Consider the following 22,666-nt stretch of genomic DNA (forward strand, 5'->3'; position numbering starts at 1 on the left):
GTTGAGTGTAAAATGATTAAAAGTAAATCCTACACCTTTGTTTCAGCGACCGTCTTCATTGTACCATGTGTGAAACATGGACTGAGCCACAATATTCCACTGAAGTGACCCCAAACACACATGCATGAGAGTTACAGCTCGTGTTTATTAACACTTTAGAAACTTGTTCATTATTGGACACATGTAGTCTTTATAGTAACACCAGCACCAAAACACTAGAATGATGTGTGATGAGAACATCAGAAGCGTTAGAAGAGGTTTTGTGGTTGGATTTGAGAAGACCAGTGCAGAATTATGTGCCAAAACAGGATGTAGAAAGATTTTTACAAAAGTCTGTCCCACAGTATAAGAGGTGGTCGAAATGACTCTTTATGCAGTCTCATCAAACATCCCCAAATCATAATTCATCTGCATGATGGAATTACAAAAACAGGACAATAATTCACCTGCAAGAAGAAAAACCTGCGTTACTCACATCAGCGCTTGCATAAACTTTCTTTTTAAAGTCTGTAATTATTACAGGATGAAAAAGTATGGATATTCCGATGCGACGCGAGAAGAATAAGCATGTCTATAGACCACAGTGAAAATATTACAAAACAAGAGCTTCAGCCTTTGAGCGAAAACACTTCAATATGCGAGAAGCTGCACATCGGATCACGTTTCCTGAATCCCATCAGATCAGTGCTTCAACAGAACTGCAGTCAAACGTCACAGTGTCACAGTGTCTCCTGAAGAAACTAGAGAAATACCGGTAGTGATGTGCATGACGGGACGATGAGCGTTTCGCTGGCACCGTTTAGCAGGAGATATCATGGCAGAAAAACAACATTAGTTCAGAAATGTTTTGTTTGCCCATATTGCAAGTAAATCTCATTAACCTGTAAAGAAGATTGTAGAGTCATATTTCACTTCAAATCAAAAAAAGAAAAAATTATTAAAAATATTTCGTAATTTCTTTAAAAAAAAGATTTTTTTTTTTTGCATTGTGACATTTATGACAATTAAGCAATATATAATTAAAAGTAGAATTAAATTTACATATACATTTTTTTTTACATATTTATAACAATGAATAAAATTATTGCATTTAGGGATGTAACGATTACCGGTTTGACGATAAATCATGATAAAATTCCCCACGGTTAGTATTACCGTTTCATATTTTAATTATCATTAAAACCGTATTCGATTACCACGATTTGAACAACTCACGATAAATAAATACTGTCCGGCATAAAGCAGAGTGTTAACAGTGTCACGAGCGCACAGCAGCAGAGTTTCATTCTGAGAGAAAACGGCGGAAAAGATGAGAGGTTTTAAAAGAGTGCTGAGGGAATTATACAAATGAATATATCAGTGAATTAATTATATGAATGTACCTCTGAAGGATCTGACTGTCTTCAGAAACGATTCGATGGCATTTTGTTTTCATCTTAGCTCCATATAAGACCTAAAGGAAGTGTTCTTAAACACAATACTGCTTTGTTCGCGGACTTCACGTGAATCAGCTGTAATTCAGCTTTTCCGTATAAAGCGCCACCTGCTGTCAGAGACTGGATTTACAGACACTTATTTACATTCAGCCTGTGTGCAGTTTCTGTCTGGCCAAAAAACGGACCAAATTTGCATGCCCTGCTGTAAATTTTAACCGGTTGATGAAAAACAAGCTTATGTGGATTCTACACATTTAAACAATTCAGTTTACCTTTATATGAAACTTTTTCAAAGCTTTATTTGAACATGCTATTAAACTGGTGTCAGTCAAGTTGTCATTTAAAATCCAGACCTCATTGGTAATGTTATTGTTTTAGTGATTATGCAAACAAAAAGTCATTTTATTTGCTGTTTGTTGATTTTTAAGTATAAAATTTGGTGAAGTGATTTATGTATCGGTACTTTTTGTACATCTCCAGCACATTTTAACAATACCGTGATAATACTGATAACCGTGATAATTTTGGTCACTATAATCGTGATAAGAAATTTTCATACCGTTACATCCCTAATTTGTAAGTATAAATAAAATATATTTATAGCAATAAATGCATGTAAATATATCTATCACAGTAGTATATTTTATATTATAGATATATATATATATATATATATATATATATATATATATATATATATATATATATATATATATATATATATAGTAATGAGAAGAAAAATGTCATGAGAATGTCATAATGCAAAAAAAATAATAATAATAAAAATAAAAATACAAACAAACAATGGTCCTAAAAATAGCATGCTTTAGTTTCTTGCAATTTTTCTGTTCTTTCAAGATTTGGGGGTGAAATATGAAATATTTTTTTGTCAGATTCATACCAGACAGAGGATGTTATTCTAGGAAGTCATTCAAATGTCATTGGCTAACACTTCTTAATCAAAAATCCATCGAATATTGTGCCAAATTTGAGAAACCTCACAAAGTGTCTTTAAGGTGGTTCAGGCAGTGAGATAAAACATCCTATAGCATCATAAACCTGGTTGTGCAGAGAAGCATTCAACATTGTTTTTATCCACCCTCAGCCTACATTCGGAGTATCAAAGAGAAGTGGTTCTTCCTGTTAGAAAAGTGCTGCATAGAAAAAAAGCTCTGTGCAACACTTTCAAATCCTGCTGAAAGAGCAGAAACACGGGGGAAGGAGACGCCAGGAGTGTAGAAAACCACCAGCGCTTCTTAGAAAACAACTAGCCATACGTCTGAAGTGAAAACCCAGTGAGTTGAGATGCAAAAATACAGATTTGATACAGAAAGTCACACGAATAAAGAAAAGTAATTCACTACAGATGATATGAAATGTGTGTGTGTGTGTGACTGAATGCATGGAAAAATCATTAAATATCAAAAAGAATCACAATTCATCTGCTTTCAGTGGAATATATTTACATAATACTGACGGAAATTGAAAACACGCACAAACATTGCTGTCTTGTTGCAAATGTTGTAAATGTGCATTCAGTACTGCGACACACACACACACACACACTTCACTGATCCCAGTTGGTTAGAAAACCGTAAACATTGCATGGTCGTACTGGTAAACGTTGGTGTTTGGAGCATCCGGTTGTGATGTTTTGGTGATGGAGGAGGAAAGAGGAAGAGGAGCTCAAGCATCCCTGATGTCCTCCAGCGGGGGACTGCGGTACAAGTACTTCCAGATGGCGTAGTAGTGGATGGCGGCAGCAAGAGCCACGAACACATGCCAGATGGCGTGAGCGAACGGAATCACACCGTCTGATTTGAAGAAGACGACACCCAGGCAGTAGACCAAGCCTCCGAACGCCAGCTCATACAGCCCGTCTGTGTTACTCTGATCAAAACAAGAACCAAACACAGTTACTGGCATGAAAATCATTGAGTAAAGTTGTTTTACACACATTTGACAAATTGCTAACCGCGCAAAAATCCAGAAAACTAAAGGTTCCTAAAAGTCCAATACTCTTAAAAAATGAAATGGTTTTTTTCCACTATAAAGATCTTTTGATCAATAGAAAGGTTCCAAGGATGTTAAAGGTTCTACATAGAACCATCAATGACAATAAGGGACCTTTATTTTTAAGGCAAGGCAAACGCAAACAATTCAAGGAAAATATTTTAAAATAAAGACTGGACGCTTAACAATGGTGACCTTGAGGTCATGTGACCATGGTGCAGTTCATTTATAGCCAACGTTTAGCTTTTGACTTCTGCTGATTGCATTTAGGCTTCAAAATTCATAAAAGTTGTGAAGATTATCATGGTGAACAAAACATGTAAGCATCATAAACTTTTGTTGGTCACAGAGCTTATTTTATGCAATGATCCAAAAGCCAAAGGAAAAGTTGAGCTTTGAATGCATTTTTTTTCAAGCAGGTGCAACTCCTCCTCCTAACCACAAGGAAGCGTAAGTGTCTGTGACATGAGACATGCTGTATTTTATATGTAATGAACACAGTTCTGCTGCTGTCTTTGAAACTGAATCACTGTTGATAACCTTTACTTTAGTATGGTGTTCGAGTCAAAGCATTTCTGTTGGCTTACTACATCGAACCCAAGTCTTTATTGTATGGTAGAATGCACACTGTGCACATGTGCTGTATTTACACTGTATATGTAAGGGTGAATCTCACAAAACCTGTCAAACCATACCTGGATCATATTTCACCCAGAAGTCAAAAGAAAACATAATAATGAAAACTGATATATAAATCATATGAATATATTAGATTTTTAATATTAGTATTGTTTGTGAGTAATACAGCAAAAAATAAAAACTGTGGTTACAAGACAGAAAAACATTAAGTCCATTACATTAATGTAGCTGTTACATTACAAAAAAAATAAAATTATTTCAACAATTATATTAATGCACTTATTACACTACAAAAATTATTTTGGAACTAGCCTAGCATGCATATTTATAAAATAAATAAATAAATAAATAAAAATAATATTATATATATATATATATATATATATATATATATATATATATATATATATATATATATATATATATATATATATAATACAAATTTAAAATGTGCATTTATAGCGATTATAAATAGATTTTAGGGTAAACTATGATCTGTATGATTGTTTGTTTGGGAGATTCACATGTATTTGTCCATGTGGTAACTAAGTTTATATTCAATTCTAATCAGGTGTATCAGTGACTCAATTTTGAATCTGAATAGTAAAAATCCCAGATCAAGTGTGAGCTGGTTGCCTAGCAACAGATTCCCACACTCGCAGTGATGGTGAATATTTCAGGTGTGACAGGTTAACGTGAACAGCTTGAGGACAACTGGGACAAAGGTGAAGGTGATCAGATTTCCTTCAGGGGAAAAACATACAAGAAATTTCCAACCTTCCCCTGAATCACAATAAAACATCATGATGACATTCAACTCTATAATACAGAATTACTTCTGAAGGCTGGTAATTAAGTCCTTTTCAGCCTAACATTTGGACGTTTACATCTACAACCTGTTCTCCGTCCTCTCCTACACCAGCTTTAAATGGTCAGGTTAATTAGGGGTCTGCTAATTAGTGCTTGGCCTTTAGCAGCACATAGATCAGATTAAGTTGAGCTGATAGACTCACCATTGATGTCACCACCAGCGCAGGAAAGAAGCCCATGGTCAGGTAGAACGCCAGCTCCACTAACTTATACCTAACACAAACACATGCACAAACAACATCTCTCTCACTTCAGGACAATTTCTACAGGTAAATAGTGTTCATTTACTTCATTGTATATGTTGTGCATGTTTAATTACCCATTCTCTTGTGCTTAATCCACATACACTTTAAGAACTTTGAAATACAACTGCTATATATATATTTTATTTTTTATTTTATATATAATTTTATATAGTTTTCTTTATAGATTTTCTTGAAGGATGTGTAAACCAATATTGCAAATTGCACAAGTATTTTTTAAATATTTTATTTATAATAATTATCATCACTATTATTAATTGTTGTTGTTGTATAAAATAATAATAATTTGATTGTATTAATAATTTATAAATGATACAAATTGTAACCTTTTAATATTTATTATTTTATTTATTTAAAATGCATATGTCCTCACTTGGGTGGCTGTACGTGATTGGGACTTTAAAATATTGAATAACTGTGGTTACCATAAATAAATCACAACCGGCCAAGTTGTACATTCAGCAAAAAATAAATAAACACTTTGTGCATGTTGATTATCAATCTTGCCCCTAATGTTAGCAATAATAAAATTCATAATTGGAATATTTTAGTAATTCTACGTAATGTGTCCTCACTGTAATGTATGTGACTTGCAGAATTCTTGTGGTTACTCTACCAATAATGACAACCAGTCTAATTGTACATTCAACTACATATAATTTAACACTTTGTGTGTCTTTTATCAATTTTGCATGATTACGATATGATGTATCTGGCAACCCCTGACACCATAAGACACTGTGGTGAAGTCAAACGTACTTCTCGTGGTAGTTGAACACATAGATGGTCCCAGCAGCCGCCATCAGCCACACAAACCAGCGCATGTGAGCAGCGAGCGGCCCGAGCTCCCGGAGATTGAGCCTGCGGGAAAACACACCCTCATTAGTGCTCATCACACAGGAATGTGTGGAACCGTAACACACACACACACCCTGATCAATCAACCATCAGCAAGAAAAAAAACAGCAATGCTTGATCCATTGTCAATGCACAGCATGTAAAAAGCTGTCAGACACCAAACAAGGCTTTCTTTGAATGCATATCAATATTGTGGTAAACGTTTATGTTAAATCATTCAGTGCATGGTGAGATGCATATCAAATCTTCATATAATTCAACTCATCATTTACTAGTACATTGGATATATAGTACATCCAGTGCCTACCATTATCTCTTATATAATGTTGGATATACGCGTATATTTGCATTAGGTTATATTAATATACTATATAACAAACGTCAACTGTTTAAATATTTATATCGTTGAAAATTGTGAAGTTTATTATTGCACAGCTCTTATCTGCTCAATGCAACTACAAGGAATGAAGATCTGAAAATATTATGCATCAACATCGTGATTTTCTGTAAAGCTGCTCTGAAACTGTGCATTACAAGCGCTATATAAACACATTTGACTATTAAAATTAAGTTTCCACATTACACGTGATTTCGTACAGTTTCACTCAGTAGCCGGTGTTAATTTAATATGCTCGGAGGTTAAATCGCACTTTACTGCTGTACTTGAGCGCTAAAGCACACTCGCAGAGTAAAGGGACCAAACACTTTCAGTCACACCACTGTCAGAATCATTGAAACCGTTATAGCCAAAAATGTGTTATCAGATCAATAACTTCACAGGAGCCAAGTGTGAATGCATTTTTACACAGTGACTCCTCTTCCGCAAGATTGTTAGATAGGAGACAAAAAAAAAAAAAAAAAAAAAAAAGAGGAAATGCATCGCTTGTGGATCCTGAAGCTTAAATATTACACATAAGTAGACTATATGGCATATTTAACATTAGAAACAGTACCGCCGAGGTATGGGACAATACCAAAGTACCGAATGCTTACCGTATTTACGGTATTAAATATTTCTTCAAAGAATCTGACACTTTTATTCAGCAAGGATGTATTACATTGATCAAAAGTGACAGTAAAGATATTTATAATGCTACAAAAGATTTCAATGTCAAATAAATGCTGTTCTTTTGAACTGTACATTCGTAAAATAACCCTGAAAAATGAAATGGATCATGGTTTCCACAAAAATATGAAGCAGCACAACTGTTTTCATCATTGATAATAATCAGAAATGTTTCTTGAGCAGCAAGTCATCATATTAGACTGATTCCCGCAGACTGGAGTAATGATGCTGAAAATTCAGCTTTGATCACAGGAATAAATTATATTTTACAATATATTCACATAGAATACATTTTAAAATGGTAAAAATTTGAACAAATAAATGCAGCCTTGATGAGCAGAAGAAACTTCTTTCAAAAACATAAATTGTGATACCAAACGTGGTATTAACAAGGCATCATCTCTAAGAAAAAATATGGTCATTTAAATATAAAGCTTGTAAAGTATGTTTAGATGCATTTAAGTTATACCATAGCAATAAATGTGTATAAAGAAAACATACCATGGTGTATAAGAGGCAGCGATAAAGAAGTATATGACGACTCTATCACACATGTGGAAGCAGTGCTCCATGGTTCTGAGAAATAAAACACACAGGAGACGATATTAACGTGAAGTGTGTTCACACTAGAGTTTGTGTACCATGTGCCTTGAAATGTCATATTTTGATGCATAGCTGATCAATAGAAGAATACAAACTTATGTTAAGAAAAGCTAAATGATTTGATGATCTTGAGAACTGAAGTGCACAACTAATATGTAAAATGTACTCACCCTCAGGCCTTCCAAGATGTAGATGAGTTTGTTTCTTCATCAGAACAGATTTGGATCAATTTAGCATTACATCACTTGCTCATCAATGGATCCTCTGCAGTGAATGGGTGCCGTCAGAGTCCAGACAGCTGATAAAAACATCACAATAATCCACAAGTAATCCACACCACTCCAGTCCATCAGTTAACATCTTGTGAAGAGAAAAGCTGTGTGTTTTTAAGAAACAAATCCATCATTCTGACGGCACCCATTCACTGCAGAGGGTCCATTGGTGAGCAAGTAACATAATGCTGCATTTCTCCAAATCTGTTGAGATGAGTGTTTCTTCATCAACATCTTGAATAGCCTGAGCATGAGTGAATTTTAAGAACGCTTGTGACCCTGGAGCACAAAACCAGTCTTAAGTCGCTGGGGTATATTTGTAGCAATAACCAAAAATACACTGTATGGGTCAAAATTATCCATTTTTCTTTTATGCCAAAAATCATTAGGATATTAAATAAAGATCATGTTCCATGAAGATATTTTGTAAATGTCCAACTGTAAATATATCACAACTTAATTTTTGATTAGTAATATGCATTGATAAGAACTTCATTTGGACAACTTTAAAGGCGATTTTCTCAATATTTAGTTTTTTTTGCACCCGTCCAGATTTTCAAATAGTTGTATCTCGGGCCAAATATTGTCCTATCCTAACAAAGCTTATTCATTCGACTTTCAGATGATGCATAAATATCAATTTTAAAAAATTGACGCTTATAACTGATTTTGTGGTCCAGGGTCACATTTTTGGATGACCTATTCCTGTAATTCAGTGATCCGTTTGAAACAATAACTGAAGTGATTCAGTCTAAGTGATGCTGTACGATGGCAAGCATACCTCATGTGGCTCTTTTTCCAGGAAATGATGTGAAAGACCGTGGAGATGAGGAACAGTGCGATCAAACCCATGCCGTACACCCAGGCCGTGATCCGCTCCCAGCGGTCATCAGACAGCCGGTATAACAGAGCCATTCCCACGAACGCCGGCACAATCAGCAGCTACAGGCCAGAGTTTGAGCAAGAAATAAGCATTTCATATGCCAACACTTACACTCCAAATAAGCACTTAGGTGGAGCTCTTTAATGCTATTCATTAAAGAATGAATGTCCGTTACCGCGTGGGTGTAGCAGTTGGCCGCGTGCTCATAACATGTGGGCTGGTAACGGCAGTTCGCAGCCGCCCGGGTGTTCATAAACCTGAAACACAACAAACGACACATTCATAATTAATAATGGAGTGGAAAACAGACGGCTTTCATCCGACTTATACGTTTGGACCAGTGTTGTCATTGTTAACTAAAATTCATCATCATTTGAATTCAAAATTCAAAATAATTTCATAAAATTAAATCTAAAAAAAGTTTGTTATACTTTACAGAAATATTCCAGTAAATTACCAAAATTACCAAAACTGAAAATAACGCAAATAAAACCGATAAAATAATCAAATTAAAGACATGTTTAAAAATAATCATACAAAGACACACAACAAAATGACTAAAACTGTAGCTAAAATGAAAACAAAAATATATATAAAAATCAAAACGAATCATGAATATTAAACTTCCTGCTAGCCGCCAGACCAAAATGTGTTTTCAGTGTTTCTGAGGGTTTTCTTTCTGGTCGCTGGTTTAGTTTTGAACATGGTAGAAATGCAGGAGAGACCTGCCTTTTTGTTTAAACCTCATGTTTTATGATGTTTATGTTAAGAGTAGTTAGGTTAGGTTGATTGTATTTTCTTTTCTTCCCCCTTTTCTCTGTGGTAGGTTATTTATATTGTTGTTTTATTTTATTAGATTGGTTTTGATTGTTATTTTGGCCTTGGGTCTCTCTGACGAAAAATGATTATTCTTGTTCTTTTTATTTTTTTCTTCAGATGAATTGTATTGCTTTAATGTTACTGTTGTCCCTTAAGGAAATCTACTACTGCTTGGTGGTTTCCCCCTTGTGATCTACATTAAATTTGCCTTATGATTTATGGTGATTTTGTTTGGGTCCTTTTTGGTCCCTTTTCGTTCATTTATTGTGTCCTGCCCCTAACAGATGTAATATTTGTCTGAAAATGATAATAATAATTTCACGCCTTGAGATCAAACTGTTGTCATCATGAAAAACAAATGCATCCAACTTTTTCCAAAATACACACTATATTTCTACATGATAATAAAATAAAACCCTTGTTAGAAGAAACCATGTCATTTATACCTCTGTATCAGTCTAAACTATAAATAAATTATGATTTTTTTTTAATAACATATGCATGTGTTCGTGTGCATAGACAACACCCTGCGACTCACTCTGAGCTGATTTGTTTTTATATAATCACTATCATATCTTTCACTATCATCCCATCAGTAAATGGCCACTAGCCTCATAATCTGCAGTGTGACTCATGCACATGTTCTGTTTCTCCTTTGTTTGTTTGTTTGAGATGGAAACTCCTCAAGGATGCAGCAGAGATGTCAAACGTGGTGGAGTGTGATGCAGTGGTGCGTGCTCATTAAAAACACACACGCATCCGTATCCATGCAGCATTCCCTGCGTCCCAGCACCCATGCGGACCAATTCTGACACTGCTGATGTTTGGAGAGCAGATATCAGATGAGAAAACCACAATCAGACTGCAGAAATGAGGCTAGGAGTCAGTGTAGAGAATATGGAGACAATCTTATTTCAATGCAACGCCTCATCTCTAAACATTGCATTTTTACTGGCATGATCTGACATGCTCTGTGTGTGTTCTGATCTATAAATAAAGCATGCAGCTACAAGAGAATAACAAATAATAATGATATAAAATGTCAAAATGAGATGTAAATGTTAAGGTTGCAGGATAAACTTTTGTCCCAGTGCATGCATGGTCTAATTTCTGCATCAAGAATAGAGTTTATGGTCTGATCTGTGATTATGCAATATACAGTCAACAAAAACACATGATCTGTAATCTATGCATGGTGTAATCTCCAAATACAGTCAATAATAATAGCCCTTATTGGCTTGATTTGCATTGACAAATACATGATCAGACCACAATAAATAGTCTGATCTCTTAACAGAGAATATAGAGTCATTAAAACACACTCTGCTTTCTATGCATGATCTGATTACATTAATAAACATCATGCATTAAAATAAAATCACATCAGGATGTGCCTGGTGATCTCAATACAGCACAGAATCAATAAAGATGCATGATCTGAGCTCTGGATATTGCTTAACAAGATGCATGATCCATTCAATGTCTGATTTGTGAACAAACAGAGACATCTTACAATGCATAAATAATCATAACAGCACGTGATCGGACCCGTTAGCTGATTAGCCTCTGTACTCACCTCTGGAAACTATTAACTCTCTTCATCTCGCGAAATCACAAATAAAAACAGAAAATCAATCAGATGATGAAAATGAAGCAGATGTCCGAGGCCTGCGACGAAATCCCCATTCACAAAAAACTATCCCAGATCGAAACGAAACGCGTCCGTGGCACCATAACTGCTCAAATACTCCCTAAATCATCCATAGGACACCGTTTTGTCACATCATTTCATCTCGCGTCCGATCCCACTCTCTTTCTCTCCCTCTTTCTGTGTCTATCGAAAGCCGGAGTTGTACATTTTACGCATTTTTTTAGGCATGCCTGATTGACGGGGCCTTCAGCCAATGAGAGCGCGGTGGGCGTGAGGCGTTCGATGCGTTCGACCAATCATCGGCCGGAATGATATCGCTTTGTTTGACGCAACAATAGAGGGCGGGGCTTATGGTGGCGAGAGAGTTGCCATACCTGTTTGAATCCTGTCCTGTTATTCAAAAGTGACACTGAAAAGGACAAATGACGCTTTGCAATCTGCCATAAAACCTGTTTCCTTTGTCAATCAGTTGAAATGTAGTGTAACTGTAACACAAACCTAATGCCATGAGCAACAAACCACTCATTTCCTTCATGCTTTTGGACATGTACAATCTTTAAATGAGTAATATGTAAATGCAGTGGTATGCATAATGCATATTGCTTTGGTGTCAAATGACCCATTTAACTATGAGGTAGAATACCATGGTACATGGAAATGGTGATCATTCATTTCCAAAGTATGTGGTTTTACCAGGTGATACTACCATGCTGTTCTGGTCTGTATCAAAGTGAATGATGTGCAATGAGTGCTTTTCTCTCAGTTTGCTTGCATTTTGTGTGTTGTGTAGGCTAATTGTGCACTTCTTCTGAGCCACTCTGTGTATGAACACACACACACACACACACTTACGCATTAAATGTGTCCCGACCCGCATGTTGCAACTAACGCTGAAGGCAAACTTGCACAATATTAATGTGAAGCGTGTTTGGGTGAAGAGCCACCGAGGCTCAGGGATTCTGTGACCAGAAGCAACATTACATAAACCAGCAGCAACGGCATTAGATGTCACAGAACATTTATGCAAGGCTTTTAACTGAATTGAGAAGGAGTCCATGTCTTGTTTTGTTACATTTGGTCTTGTTTTCCAGGAAAAACTTCCAAACATCCTTGAGAAAAGACAATTCCTTGTTTTGAGGGAGGTTGGCAAAAAATGTTCTGGTTTTCAGCGAAACTGACAAATTGTTTTTCATTGGTGCAAGAATAAAACATATAGTTCTCCTTGACTCAAAAGCAAATGCTTTGTTAAATGAAAAAATGTGGTTCACCATGTTGACAGTAACAAGATCTATTAACTGCACTACAGACGGATTTAGCTGTCTGACTGTAGGTCTAATTGTCTCAGACTTTAAACATTTGCCAGGTCATCTGATTACAGAGTATGGTTACTACCGAGCTAAGAACGTTTGGCTAATGTTCTGGAAAGGTTCTCTTAAAGTTACGAACAAACATTCCTCCAGTAAACTTACCAGAACATCTATTCAATGTTATCTGGTCTTTAACAATGTTCCCAAAACCATCCCACAATGCACCAGAAATAGAACTGAGAAGTGCAACCACATGCATTGAACAATAAAACAAAAAATACTGCAACAAAACTGCAGCAAAAATATAAATAAGTCCTGAAAAACCACCACAAGACCTGTGATTTTTATTTGCAGGACATGATAGAGTGTAATATGAGTTTAAATGGCATCAACCCAACCACTTTTAAATATAAGAGGTGTTGGATAATGTGTGCTTTAGTCTCTTAGGCAAATGCAAGATAACCATATCCAGATAAATCCACGGCAGCCCTACTTCTTCAGCTTAACCTCTTCTGTAACGCACACAAAGAAACAGTGACAGAGGCCCTTAGAAGCCACATGTGTTCATGGAAATAGCAATGATTTGCACCCTCTGATTGGTAGTCAAAACCAATGCAGCCCGGCTCTCGGAAACCAGCAAACTCTTGAGTCCAGAGCAGCTAGAGGAAGTTGAGAGGGCTAAATAAACCGGTGGAATTACACTAAGACACTAACAGGAAAGCTGATCCTTCTCTTCCTTCTTGTAATCTTTCATGACGTAATTCTCTACAGTCAAATCTTCTGTTCATATATGAAAACATTAACATACCCAGCTGCCAAAATGTGTTCCATGTTTTGCTAATGTTCCCATTAAAATGTTATTTATATGTTCTCTGTGTTTTTTATATGCTTTAAAAAATTTGTTTTTTTAAAGCAAACATTAATGGCATAGTCCACCACCCCCCAAAAAATCTGTCATGCATGACTTGTTCCAATCCTGTTAACTAGTTATGATATAGCTGGGGACTACTTTCAGGCGCTGCGTAATATCATTGCGCCTGCTGCACTCATGGTACGGCAGCAAAGTTCCTTGATTATTACGCCGGAATGAGAGTATAGTTCCTAGCCATATCAGCCTAGAAAATCGCAACTTTTCATTTTCTGTGAGTCTTAGCACACGATGTAACTACAGAAGAGTCAAGTATTAAATAGGAAAATTATCGATGCTAATGGTAAGCTAAGCTAAAAGTGCTACCGCCAGACCCGGAGATCAGCTGAATGGATTCAAAAACGGTAAAAGTCAACTGTTTATCACTAGGGGAGATGTAAAATGAGCGTTCCTTTAAACATATACTTAAATATGCACTATGGAACTTTGAATTCTACCTCGGAACACTGAATGACTGGAACACAACCAAAAACACTTGTCATCTCCATTTTTTATCTCAATCTTAGCTCTTTTATCAATCTTTATCAAGTTTTGGATGTGTTCATCTGCCCAAAACAGCATATCAATATTTCTACATCTCAAACTTAAGGTAAGCTGTCATTTTCAGGCCTCACCCATTCAGCTTAACTGCAGAACAACATTCAGCGTTTGGCACCATATGCATTTGTTTCTCCTTTCACAATCACTCCAGACAAGTGACCTGCAATGGTTCTTGGATCTTTTGGTAGCCTGGCTTGCCCTGACACTGGTCCAGATGGATTTAAGGTCGTCTAGATCATCACAAAAAAAAAAAAAAAGTGTAATGGCAGTACCAGGGTTGTACACGCAATGTGATTTAGCCAAGTAGGACATGTTCCTGGCCCAGCATCAGATGTTGGTCTGAGAATAAAAATTCAAATCCCCTACTTGGCTGAATCACATTAAACGGACTTGGCATACTTAGGTGAATATTATAATATACATGTACACAAACACACACACAAAATATGTAATATATTCAAATAAAAAATCTATTAGATCAACTGAAATGCTAATGGTAACCTAGCCTATGTTCTTATTATAAAAAGACTATCCATAGATCCAGGTCACCAAAACGAACAATATTTTTCACTTTGTCTCGAGGTAAAGGTCCGGAGGGACTTGAAAATTAAATTACACCCAGATAGTTTTTGCACAGCGCATGTTCCCAGTGGGAAACATCTCTCATTACTCTTTCATGGACTGTAAGAGTAGGAACTGCGGTGACATAACAAAAGGGGCCACCTGAGAGGAGAAAGCTGAAATAATATCCCCAAGAGCAGGGACAAACATGCTGCTAGAACCAGAGCCCCAAACACAGTGACAATGCCGACCTCCCAGAATCCTCTCTGTCAGTCTCCTGACAGCCCTGTCAGAACCTCTCGGGATCAGCCCGGATCAAACGTGCTCCCTTGGCCCTGTTTCTGTAATGGAAATTTGTCCCAGATGCATTTATTCTAGTGGAGATGTCAGTTATGTTGTTCTCTTGCATTAACACCAAGTAAAATGCTTAGCTAATGCTAAAAGTGTCTTTGTTTTTCATGTTTTTCATTATAAAGACCCCATAAAATAGCTTGATGAGTAATTATCATAATGGAAATGAAACGTATGTGTCCAGTTTTGAAGTGCTCTTCGTACGTGTGTTAGTGCAACACAGCGCTATCTTCTGTTATCTTCACATTAAATATTTACTCTGTGCTACGTGTCACTCAACCTTTGAAATAGATGGAGTGTGTGAGTGTGTCAATGATGTTCGACAACGATAAACTTCCACAGATGATTGTGTTAAATTATCCTATATCTAATCACCAGCGCTGTGAGCTGGCGAGCATTTTTATGATGCTCTATTTGGATAAATTATGCATTATTTTTTGGAAGAAAGTCATGTATGCAATATGGCAGATACAGTTTCCAAAACAGTAAATACAGCTACACTAGTGTTCACAAGTTTGGGATCAGTGAGATGTTTTAACGTTTTTGAAAGTAGTTTATTCTGCTCACCGAGGCTGCATTTATTTGATAAAAACTACAGTAAAAACAAACAAAAACTGCTGCTCAAGAAACATTTCTGATTATTATCAATGTTGAAAACAGTTGTGCTGCTTCATATTTTTGTGAAAATATGACCCTTACTGACCCTTTGAATGGTATTTTTTCTACTGAAAAAAGTTAATTAGGAATCCATTTTCAATTAAAACAACAACAACAGTAGTTGACTTATTAATTAGTTGGGTCTAAATGTTTATTTTAATAGAATTTGATTTATTTTTTTCATATATTAGCCTATTACTTTTAGAATTTAAATAGTTTATTATTTTTATGTATTTTTGCATATAATATGTAGCATGTGTTTACATTTTTACTCATTTCATGGCCTTCAATTTGCTCATAGGAAAACATAGAATAAATTGATTTTCATTTATAAAAACAAACAAAAAAAAACGTAAAATGTGGCCTCTTTATTCCACTTACTGATTAATCAAACAAACAATCATGAAATTGTTATGAAAATTAGTTGCAGTGCTTAAATTAATCTTTCAGAATCGTTCCGGGGAAGGTATAATGTAAATGTACTGTAATCGTTCAAAAGCTTCTCGCTCTGAGAAACTGAAGTGTAAAAATAGCTAGTAAGTACGAAGTAGCATGATGTAAAGCTCAGCAGCTAATGGGGTCAAGACCTCTGTGACAAAACAGCAATTCAAACCCTCACAATACTGCAGACACACACCCAAACAAAAACACTGAACATATCCTTCAAACAGCTTCAGCCGTGGATCTAATCCACAAGCCAACGAGATCAAAGTGTGTGACATGCCGACTCAGAATAGATGCGGTATGTCGTCTTGGACAACTGTTTATTAACCAATCACCGGCACTGCGGACACTTCACGGAAACGTCTGACCTCAATTTCACTGATTCATGGATCTAACGGGGTTCAGAAAAAGCTCTGAATTGCTCCGAAGTTGCTCTTTTATAGCTCAGGAGACTTAATGACATTGTCTGTTACGTCACATTTAAGCATCAGCTCTGTCTCATCAGATGTTTCTCCAACAACAGTCAATAGTTAGCCAAAAATGTTTGAAATTTTAAAGTAAAAGATTGTAGAAATGCTATGGAAAAAACACCTGCTAATTGGCTAATGGCAAGTTCACTTAGTAATGGCCCAGGTAACAAATTTAGGTTATAAAAACATTGTGGGCACATTATTTTAAGGTGCTGATAAAATGCTGAAATGTTTTCATGTCACGATTATAACGTTATTTAAAAAAAAAAACATTTCGTACAAAATTCTACTAATGTTTTCCACACAAAATATAACGTTATTTGAAAGTTCTTTTTTAATATTCAAATAACGTTAAAATGTCCTGTTTTCTTGCTGTAATCAGAATGTTATTTAAATGTTTTTACAGTGTTCTACTAACTTTATTTTAACTCAAAATGTTTTTTTTATATTCTAATGTTAGAATGTCCGGTTTTATTGTTGTGATTAGAATGTTATTTAAAGTTTATGAAAAAGTTTTTTTTTTTTTACAACTTTCTACTAACTATATTTTCAACCAAAATATAATGTTATTTGAATTTTTTTTAAATATATTCTAAGAACGTTAAAATGTAAAGTATCCTTGTTGTAGATGTTGATGTAGATGTTGCTACGTTATTTTAACAGTAAAATTCTAAAAACCACAGCTGCTGATTTTTACTGTAAATAATAAATTTATAAGAACATTCCATGCACATTACTTTAAGAACGTGTTGTCCAACCATTTATATCACTTTTAAAAAATGTTAATGCAAATTGTGAGAACATCCCGTGAGACGAGGGGACATATTAAGTAGCTTTACAGTAAAATACTGTTAAATTGACAGACTTTGGAAGTAAATGCGAACTATCATCTTTTAATTTACAGTAAAAAATCCTAAACTCCTACATTATGTAGGCCTAAATCTGAGCACAGTTTAACAAATGATCCATTTTTAGAATGAACAATTTTAGAATCCATTTTAGAAACTTAGAGATCGTTTTCCCAGAGAAACAGAACAAACCTCTATTCATTCTCCATTGAATCTCAGTGCTTCAGAAGAAACAACAGATATGAAAGAGATGTTTTTACTCACCGTTTCTTCTGATAATCCAATCCCGACATGATTCAATCTTGCACAGAAGTTATGAGTTATTTAAAAAGCAAAGTTACAAGTGTACACAAGTTATAAAATGAGAGATATTGTACTTTGAGTATTTACAGTAGATAGAAAAGATAATGTATGCTGTAGCTGCTGTTATCAGTCCTTCTTTTTCCAGCATGTCAGACCAAAGTACTCTTTTTCTCGGTGCCCAGAGGTTCGTAAGTGGTCACCATCTTGTTCTGGTCCCACCTGGCATTGGCGGGTGAACTCTGCATGACCACCAGCCGGATGGGAGTGGGGTTGACGTTGGGCACAGGGTCGGGTGCGTACTCCTTGGTGGGGTCCTTGCCCTGGCAGTCATAGAGGATGCAGGAGATGAGGAAGACGAGGAGGAGGATGACATAGCTGGCGATGAGGATGATGAGGTTGAGGGTGACCGGGTCTATCTCCACATCGTCGGCGATGAAGCTCATGGTGGCGGCGGGACGGTGAAGGACTGAGACGGATCGTGAGCCGTGTCTCTCAGGACATACAGACCTGTGAGGGATTAACTGACACAAATCTCTCTCTCATTCTCTCTCTCTCTCTCTCTCCTTCACTGTCTGTCTGACTGTCTTTCAATTCGGTTTAATGTGCTTTATTGGCATGACTAATAATCATACATCTGTATCGCCAGAGCATTTGCGGCTTATATCTCTATCTGTCCATCGTTCAGTTTTAATGCATTTTGGCATCACAAACACGTTTGTACTGCCAAAGCATTTTCAGATGAGTTGCATATTAGGGCAAAGTAAAAACTGTGCACAAAAACGCACTGAATATGAGTGTTTAATGTCTAAAAATATTATAATCCACAGCAGATCTTTACCTGTACCTTCTTCAGTAACAAGACTGGACAAAGAAATCAGGAACAGAGTCTAAAAGATAAAAGACACTACAGTAGCTCCATATTCAGATACATTGGGCCTAATGTTTGGGGTAGGTTAGATCCTGTGTTTTTAAGACTGCATTTATTTATTAAAAAATACGGTAAAAATTGTAAAATATATTACAATTTCAAATAACTGTTTCCTATTTGAATAGATTATAAAATGTAATTTATACTTGTGATGTAAAGCTGTATTTTCAGCATCAACTCCAGTCTTCAGTGTCACATGATGCTTCAGAAATCATTCTAATATACTGATTTGCTGCTCAAGAAACATTATCAATCATCAATGTTAAAAACAGTTGTGCAGCTTCATATTTCTGTGGAAACTGGATTTATTTGGTATATAAATCTTGTTGGGAACTGACTTCGTGCATTCACTAAAATCACTGCATATGCACACGTATTTGTAAATGCATTTATATCATTGGTATTCTAGTGACTCCAGCAAAACATTAGTGCAGTCTGAAATCTAGGTTAAAGTTATTGGTGCAGATGGAGACGGGGCAGAGTCTCTATTGTTTTCTGTGTTCCGTGTCTTTAAGACACATGCACTGATTGTGTAGGTGTGTGTAATACGCAGCAGGGCTCCTGTGTAATCCTAATCTTGATTGTGAGGAGGGATTGAACCATCTGTTTTAGTAGAGTTCACTCTAAATCTATCATAAGCACGACAGAGAGACACACATCACCACTAGAGACAATGTTATCATCCAACTAAAAACAAGAAAAAATAAAAACGAATGGAAATTGAAAAAACTGAACCTAAACTACAATGCAATTGGCTTCAAAATGCACCAACCAACCATTTAATCAATCAATGGGAAAACTCTGCATAAACTGAAATGCAACTAAATGCTCCAAAATGCACTAAAGAATCAAATTAATTAATTAAAAAAATTAAAATACACATTTGAAAACAATTTAATCATATCAGTCAGTTAGCCAATCAGTTAAATCTGTTAAAGTTAATCAGTAAGTCTCTCGTTCCTAATGAAGTCAGGGGAAAATATATAGGTCATAAATGGTGCAAATGCATTGGCAATGCAAGGTATTTTAGCATAGCAAAACCTGGAGTTAAATCTGACAGAGCAAGAGAAAAGCATGAATTTGCAGATTAGTACATATCCATGAAATTGATATGCTGGATATGAATAATTCACTCATTCCTAAAGCAGATCATTCATCATGACAGCAGGTCTATTCAGGTCATATTCACTGCAAAGTCTCTTCTGAGCAGCAGAGGGCAGAATAATACAGTCCTCAAGCTTCACATGAACTTTGACCCAGAGTCATTCGAAGCAGACACAAGTGCTTCAAAACCAGAATTATGCTCTTATATCATTCGCAATGCTGCAATAAAAGTACAATGAGTTCATGAAATGATACACATTCAGAAAATATATTTTTTAGGTGCAATATGTCAGAGCATGACATTTTAATACTTTAATACTTAAATGCTAGAGGTTTAATCACATCACTAACACTAATATGAGCAATAATAGTAATGACTGTTAATAATTAGAGGAGCTCTGATGGCTCTCAGCCTGAAGAACAGATTGTTGCCTTCATTCACTCTGCTGACATTATCAAACTGATAAGTGAAATCTCAGAGATACAGAGGCACCACAACATCTGTGCATGCATTTTGAAATCACAAGCTGTTTTTTAGCGTGTCAGACATTTATTTAATGAATAAGCAGGAATTAAATGCTTTTTGCCATATCAGTTTGTGTAGTCGGAGGTGTGGGTGGAGTCTGTCCTGTCTGTGGTGCCAAACTGTCCAGAAAGAGCGACGCCGAATGTTTTACCTCCCTGCTCCAGGATCAGGTTTGATGGTTTCAGAATTCAGACTTTATTTTTGACAGACATGCATAAACAAAGCCACCCTCTCTTCCACGTCAATACCCACAATTCTGTTTCCTGTCGCTTAACGAGTTTGTCACGTTTATTCCTGTTCCTGCATCCCTGTGCCACTGTTGGCAAATACATATTTCCTCTCTTGCAATTCCCTGAATTGTTTTCACAAAAGTAAAATTTGACTATTATTAATTGGTTTGCAAAGCAGTCTGAACTGTTTTGTGAATTGAAAACAAAATGTTCTAGTGGATTCGTTTCAATGAATTAGTAAAATTAGACTGCAAAGCACTCTGGTTATTTTATATAGAATATATATAGAAGAATAATTCATTCTAGTCGATTCCTTTCTATGAATTTCTCAATTCATTTCACAAAGTGAATGGTTGTTTTGTGAATCGTCTCTTTTTAATGAATCGATCAAATGGATTTGCAAAACAGCCGATTGCGAATAGTTTCGCAAGTTTACACTTATTAACTGTAGAATCGATTTGCAAAGTGGTCTGAACAAGTGCATTGCAACATCTGACTGTCAATGCATGTGGTGCCGGTACATGCTGTGGCTTGACTTGTGGCGTGAGGAACGTTGACACGAATCATGTGGAAGAGTTTTGAAACCCCTAGAAAGCATTTTATTTCGCTGGAGTTCTTGAGGTCAAAAACAGACTTTCTCAATGCCTTTGGCAGCAGTTTGCGTCGGAGGACATTTGGTATACGATAAACCAAGAAGACTCATATCAGAGGTTTGCCAGACTGAAATTCTGTAAAGTTCACACTCATTAAGAGCCGATAAACTATCATTTGGAAGCTTTGAAAAAGCACAAGCACATCTACAGTTTGCTTGTAGTTCTGTTCTGTTTACAAAAACATGATCTGCCAGAGATTTCCAAATGAACTTCATGTTGTGTGAACTCACGTATTAAGAAGAGCTGTGTGAGTGTTTTTCCTGTGCTGAGAGACTGGCATGGCTGTAGGAGAAAAGCAGAGAGCAGATGTGTGTGTGTGTGTGTACTGCTCTGAGCCTATTTATTGTTTCTGTGGAGATGAGTCCATTAGACATGGGCAGCAAGACTTATTCGATTATGAGAGAGAGGGTCTGAACTTGATACCCTGAATATTCACACACACCTGCCAGTACGAAATATATGTGTGTTTTTGTGACTGAACGGTAAAATATATTTAACTGATTGTGTCATAACATAGATTTTTTTTTTATGTCCCTTGATGTTTACTTACTGACCTGTTTTAAGGGGCAGGTCGTTTAAAGGGGACATCCAGCAGGAGCTCCTCGGCATGTGTTAAAAGTTTATCATGACTGGAGCTCAGTTCAAAATGGATCTGGACCTGGTTTATTTGCTTCTAAATTTTCATCAACCCATTCATCGTAATCTGATTATAACTGGGTAATGTGGATGTGGATGATTCTGCAGTGTAAGACATAGGACAACTCTATTAGATCGATTACAACTAGATTAGATCTATTAGTCTATTAGATAACTCTATTAAATCGGTGCCTTTTGCAACCCCAATAAATAATCAAACATAGATTTAGCATAATAACTAATAAATTAGAAATGTAACAATACTAAGTATTCTTTCATCAATATTGCATCAAAAAAGTCAATTAAATATTATTTTAATTAATTTAAATAGCATTTATGCTAATAAGGGTAAGGTTTTTGGCCTGTCCCTCACTATTATTTTTCTTTTTCAGTGGGACTTTTAATTTGTAAAATGAAGGCAAAATGATATAAAAATCTAATTTGCATATTGTTTTCAACATAGTCTCATTGTTAAGCAGTGTTTTTGGCACAAGTATGCATTGGTGTCCCCTGATTCCATGTCAGCCCTGTTAACCTCATAAAAATAATAATAATTGTAAAATAATTTACATTCAAGTGATATCACTTCTAGGAGGTTACATCATCTCCCAACCAGGATTCCTACACTTAAAACTCAAGCATGTTTCTCTCTCACTTCTATAATATTATGTTTTTGATGTTTTATGAGATATTACTGAGGGGGCATCATGCAGTGTCAATACTGTTACCATTTTTAAAATATAAATTTAAACAATTATTTATTACATTTAATATAATCAATATCTACAAGTAAAATCCTTTCAAAGT

At 35.8% G+C, this 22,666-nt stretch overlaps 2 protein-coding genes across 4 annotated transcripts; both read right to left on the minus strand.

Moving 5' to 3' along the window:
• Positions 1 to 126: 126 nt before the first annotated feature.
• mmd (monocyte to macrophage differentiation-associated) lies at positions 127 to 11,601 on the minus strand. Of its 3 annotated transcripts, XR_013783335.1 has the most exons (8): positions 11,299 to 11,554; positions 9,079 to 9,160; positions 8,802 to 8,962; positions 7,647 to 7,721; positions 5,981 to 6,082; positions 5,102 to 5,171; positions 3,052 to 3,326; positions 127 to 446 (listed from the first exon to the last, which is right to left on the minus strand). XR_013783335.1 is itself a non-coding variant. In XM_079401175.1 (7 exons), the coding sequence occupies exons 1-7, from the start codon at positions 11,322 to 11,324 to the stop codon at positions 3,123 to 3,125; spliced, it is 720 nt and encodes a 239-aa protein (XP_079257301.1). In that variant the 5' UTR covers positions 11,325 to 11,601; the 3' UTR covers positions 2,291 to 3,122. The 3 variants fall into 3 exon arrangements, 2 of the variants coding, with proteins under 2 accessions (XP_079257301.1, XP_079257302.1); XM_079401175.1 differs by lacking the exon at positions 127 to 446 and having other exon boundaries at positions 2,291 to 3,326; positions 11,299 to 11,601; XM_079401176.1 differs by lacking the exons at positions 127 to 446; positions 7,647 to 7,721 and having other exon boundaries at positions 2,291 to 3,326.
• A 6,148-nt stretch (positions 11,602 to 17,749) lies between these two features.
• LOC306859848 (small integral membrane protein 36-like) lies at positions 17,750 to 18,268 on the minus strand. The gene has a single exon (XM_079401202.1). It carries the CDS (start codon positions 18,223 to 18,225, stop codon positions 17,932 to 17,934), a length of 294 nt encoding a protein of 97 aa, XP_079257328.1. The 5' UTR covers positions 18,226 to 18,268; the 3' UTR covers positions 17,750 to 17,931.
• Between the last annotated feature and the right edge of the window lie 4,398 nt (positions 18,269 to 22,666).

This window comes from Barbus barbus (assembly GCF_936440315.1).
Source record: "Barbus barbus genome assembly, chromosome: 3".
Taxonomy (NCBI): domain Eukaryota; kingdom Metazoa; phylum Chordata; class Actinopteri; order Cypriniformes; family Cyprinidae; genus Barbus; species Barbus barbus.

What these genes read in the sequence shown, in the direction of transcription:
- mmd (XM_079401175.1), bottom strand. Translation starts at nt 11,324, where the DNA reads ATGAAGAGAGTTAATAGTTTCCAGAG. An exon ending in CCAACTGCTACACCCACGCG is followed by an intron (nt 8,963 to 9,078) that starts GTAACGGACATT and finishes TCTGGCCTGTAG; the next exon opens with CTGCTGATTGTGCCGGCGTT. An exon ending in GCTGCCTCTTATACACCATG is followed by an intron (nt 6,083 to 7,646) that starts GTATGTTTTCTT and finishes GTTTTCCCGCAG; the next exon opens with GCTCAATCTCCGGGAGCTCG.
- LOC306859848 (XM_079401202.1), bottom strand. Translation starts at nt 18,225, where the DNA reads ATGAGCTTCATCGCCGACGATGTGGAGATAGACCCGGTCACCCTCAAC.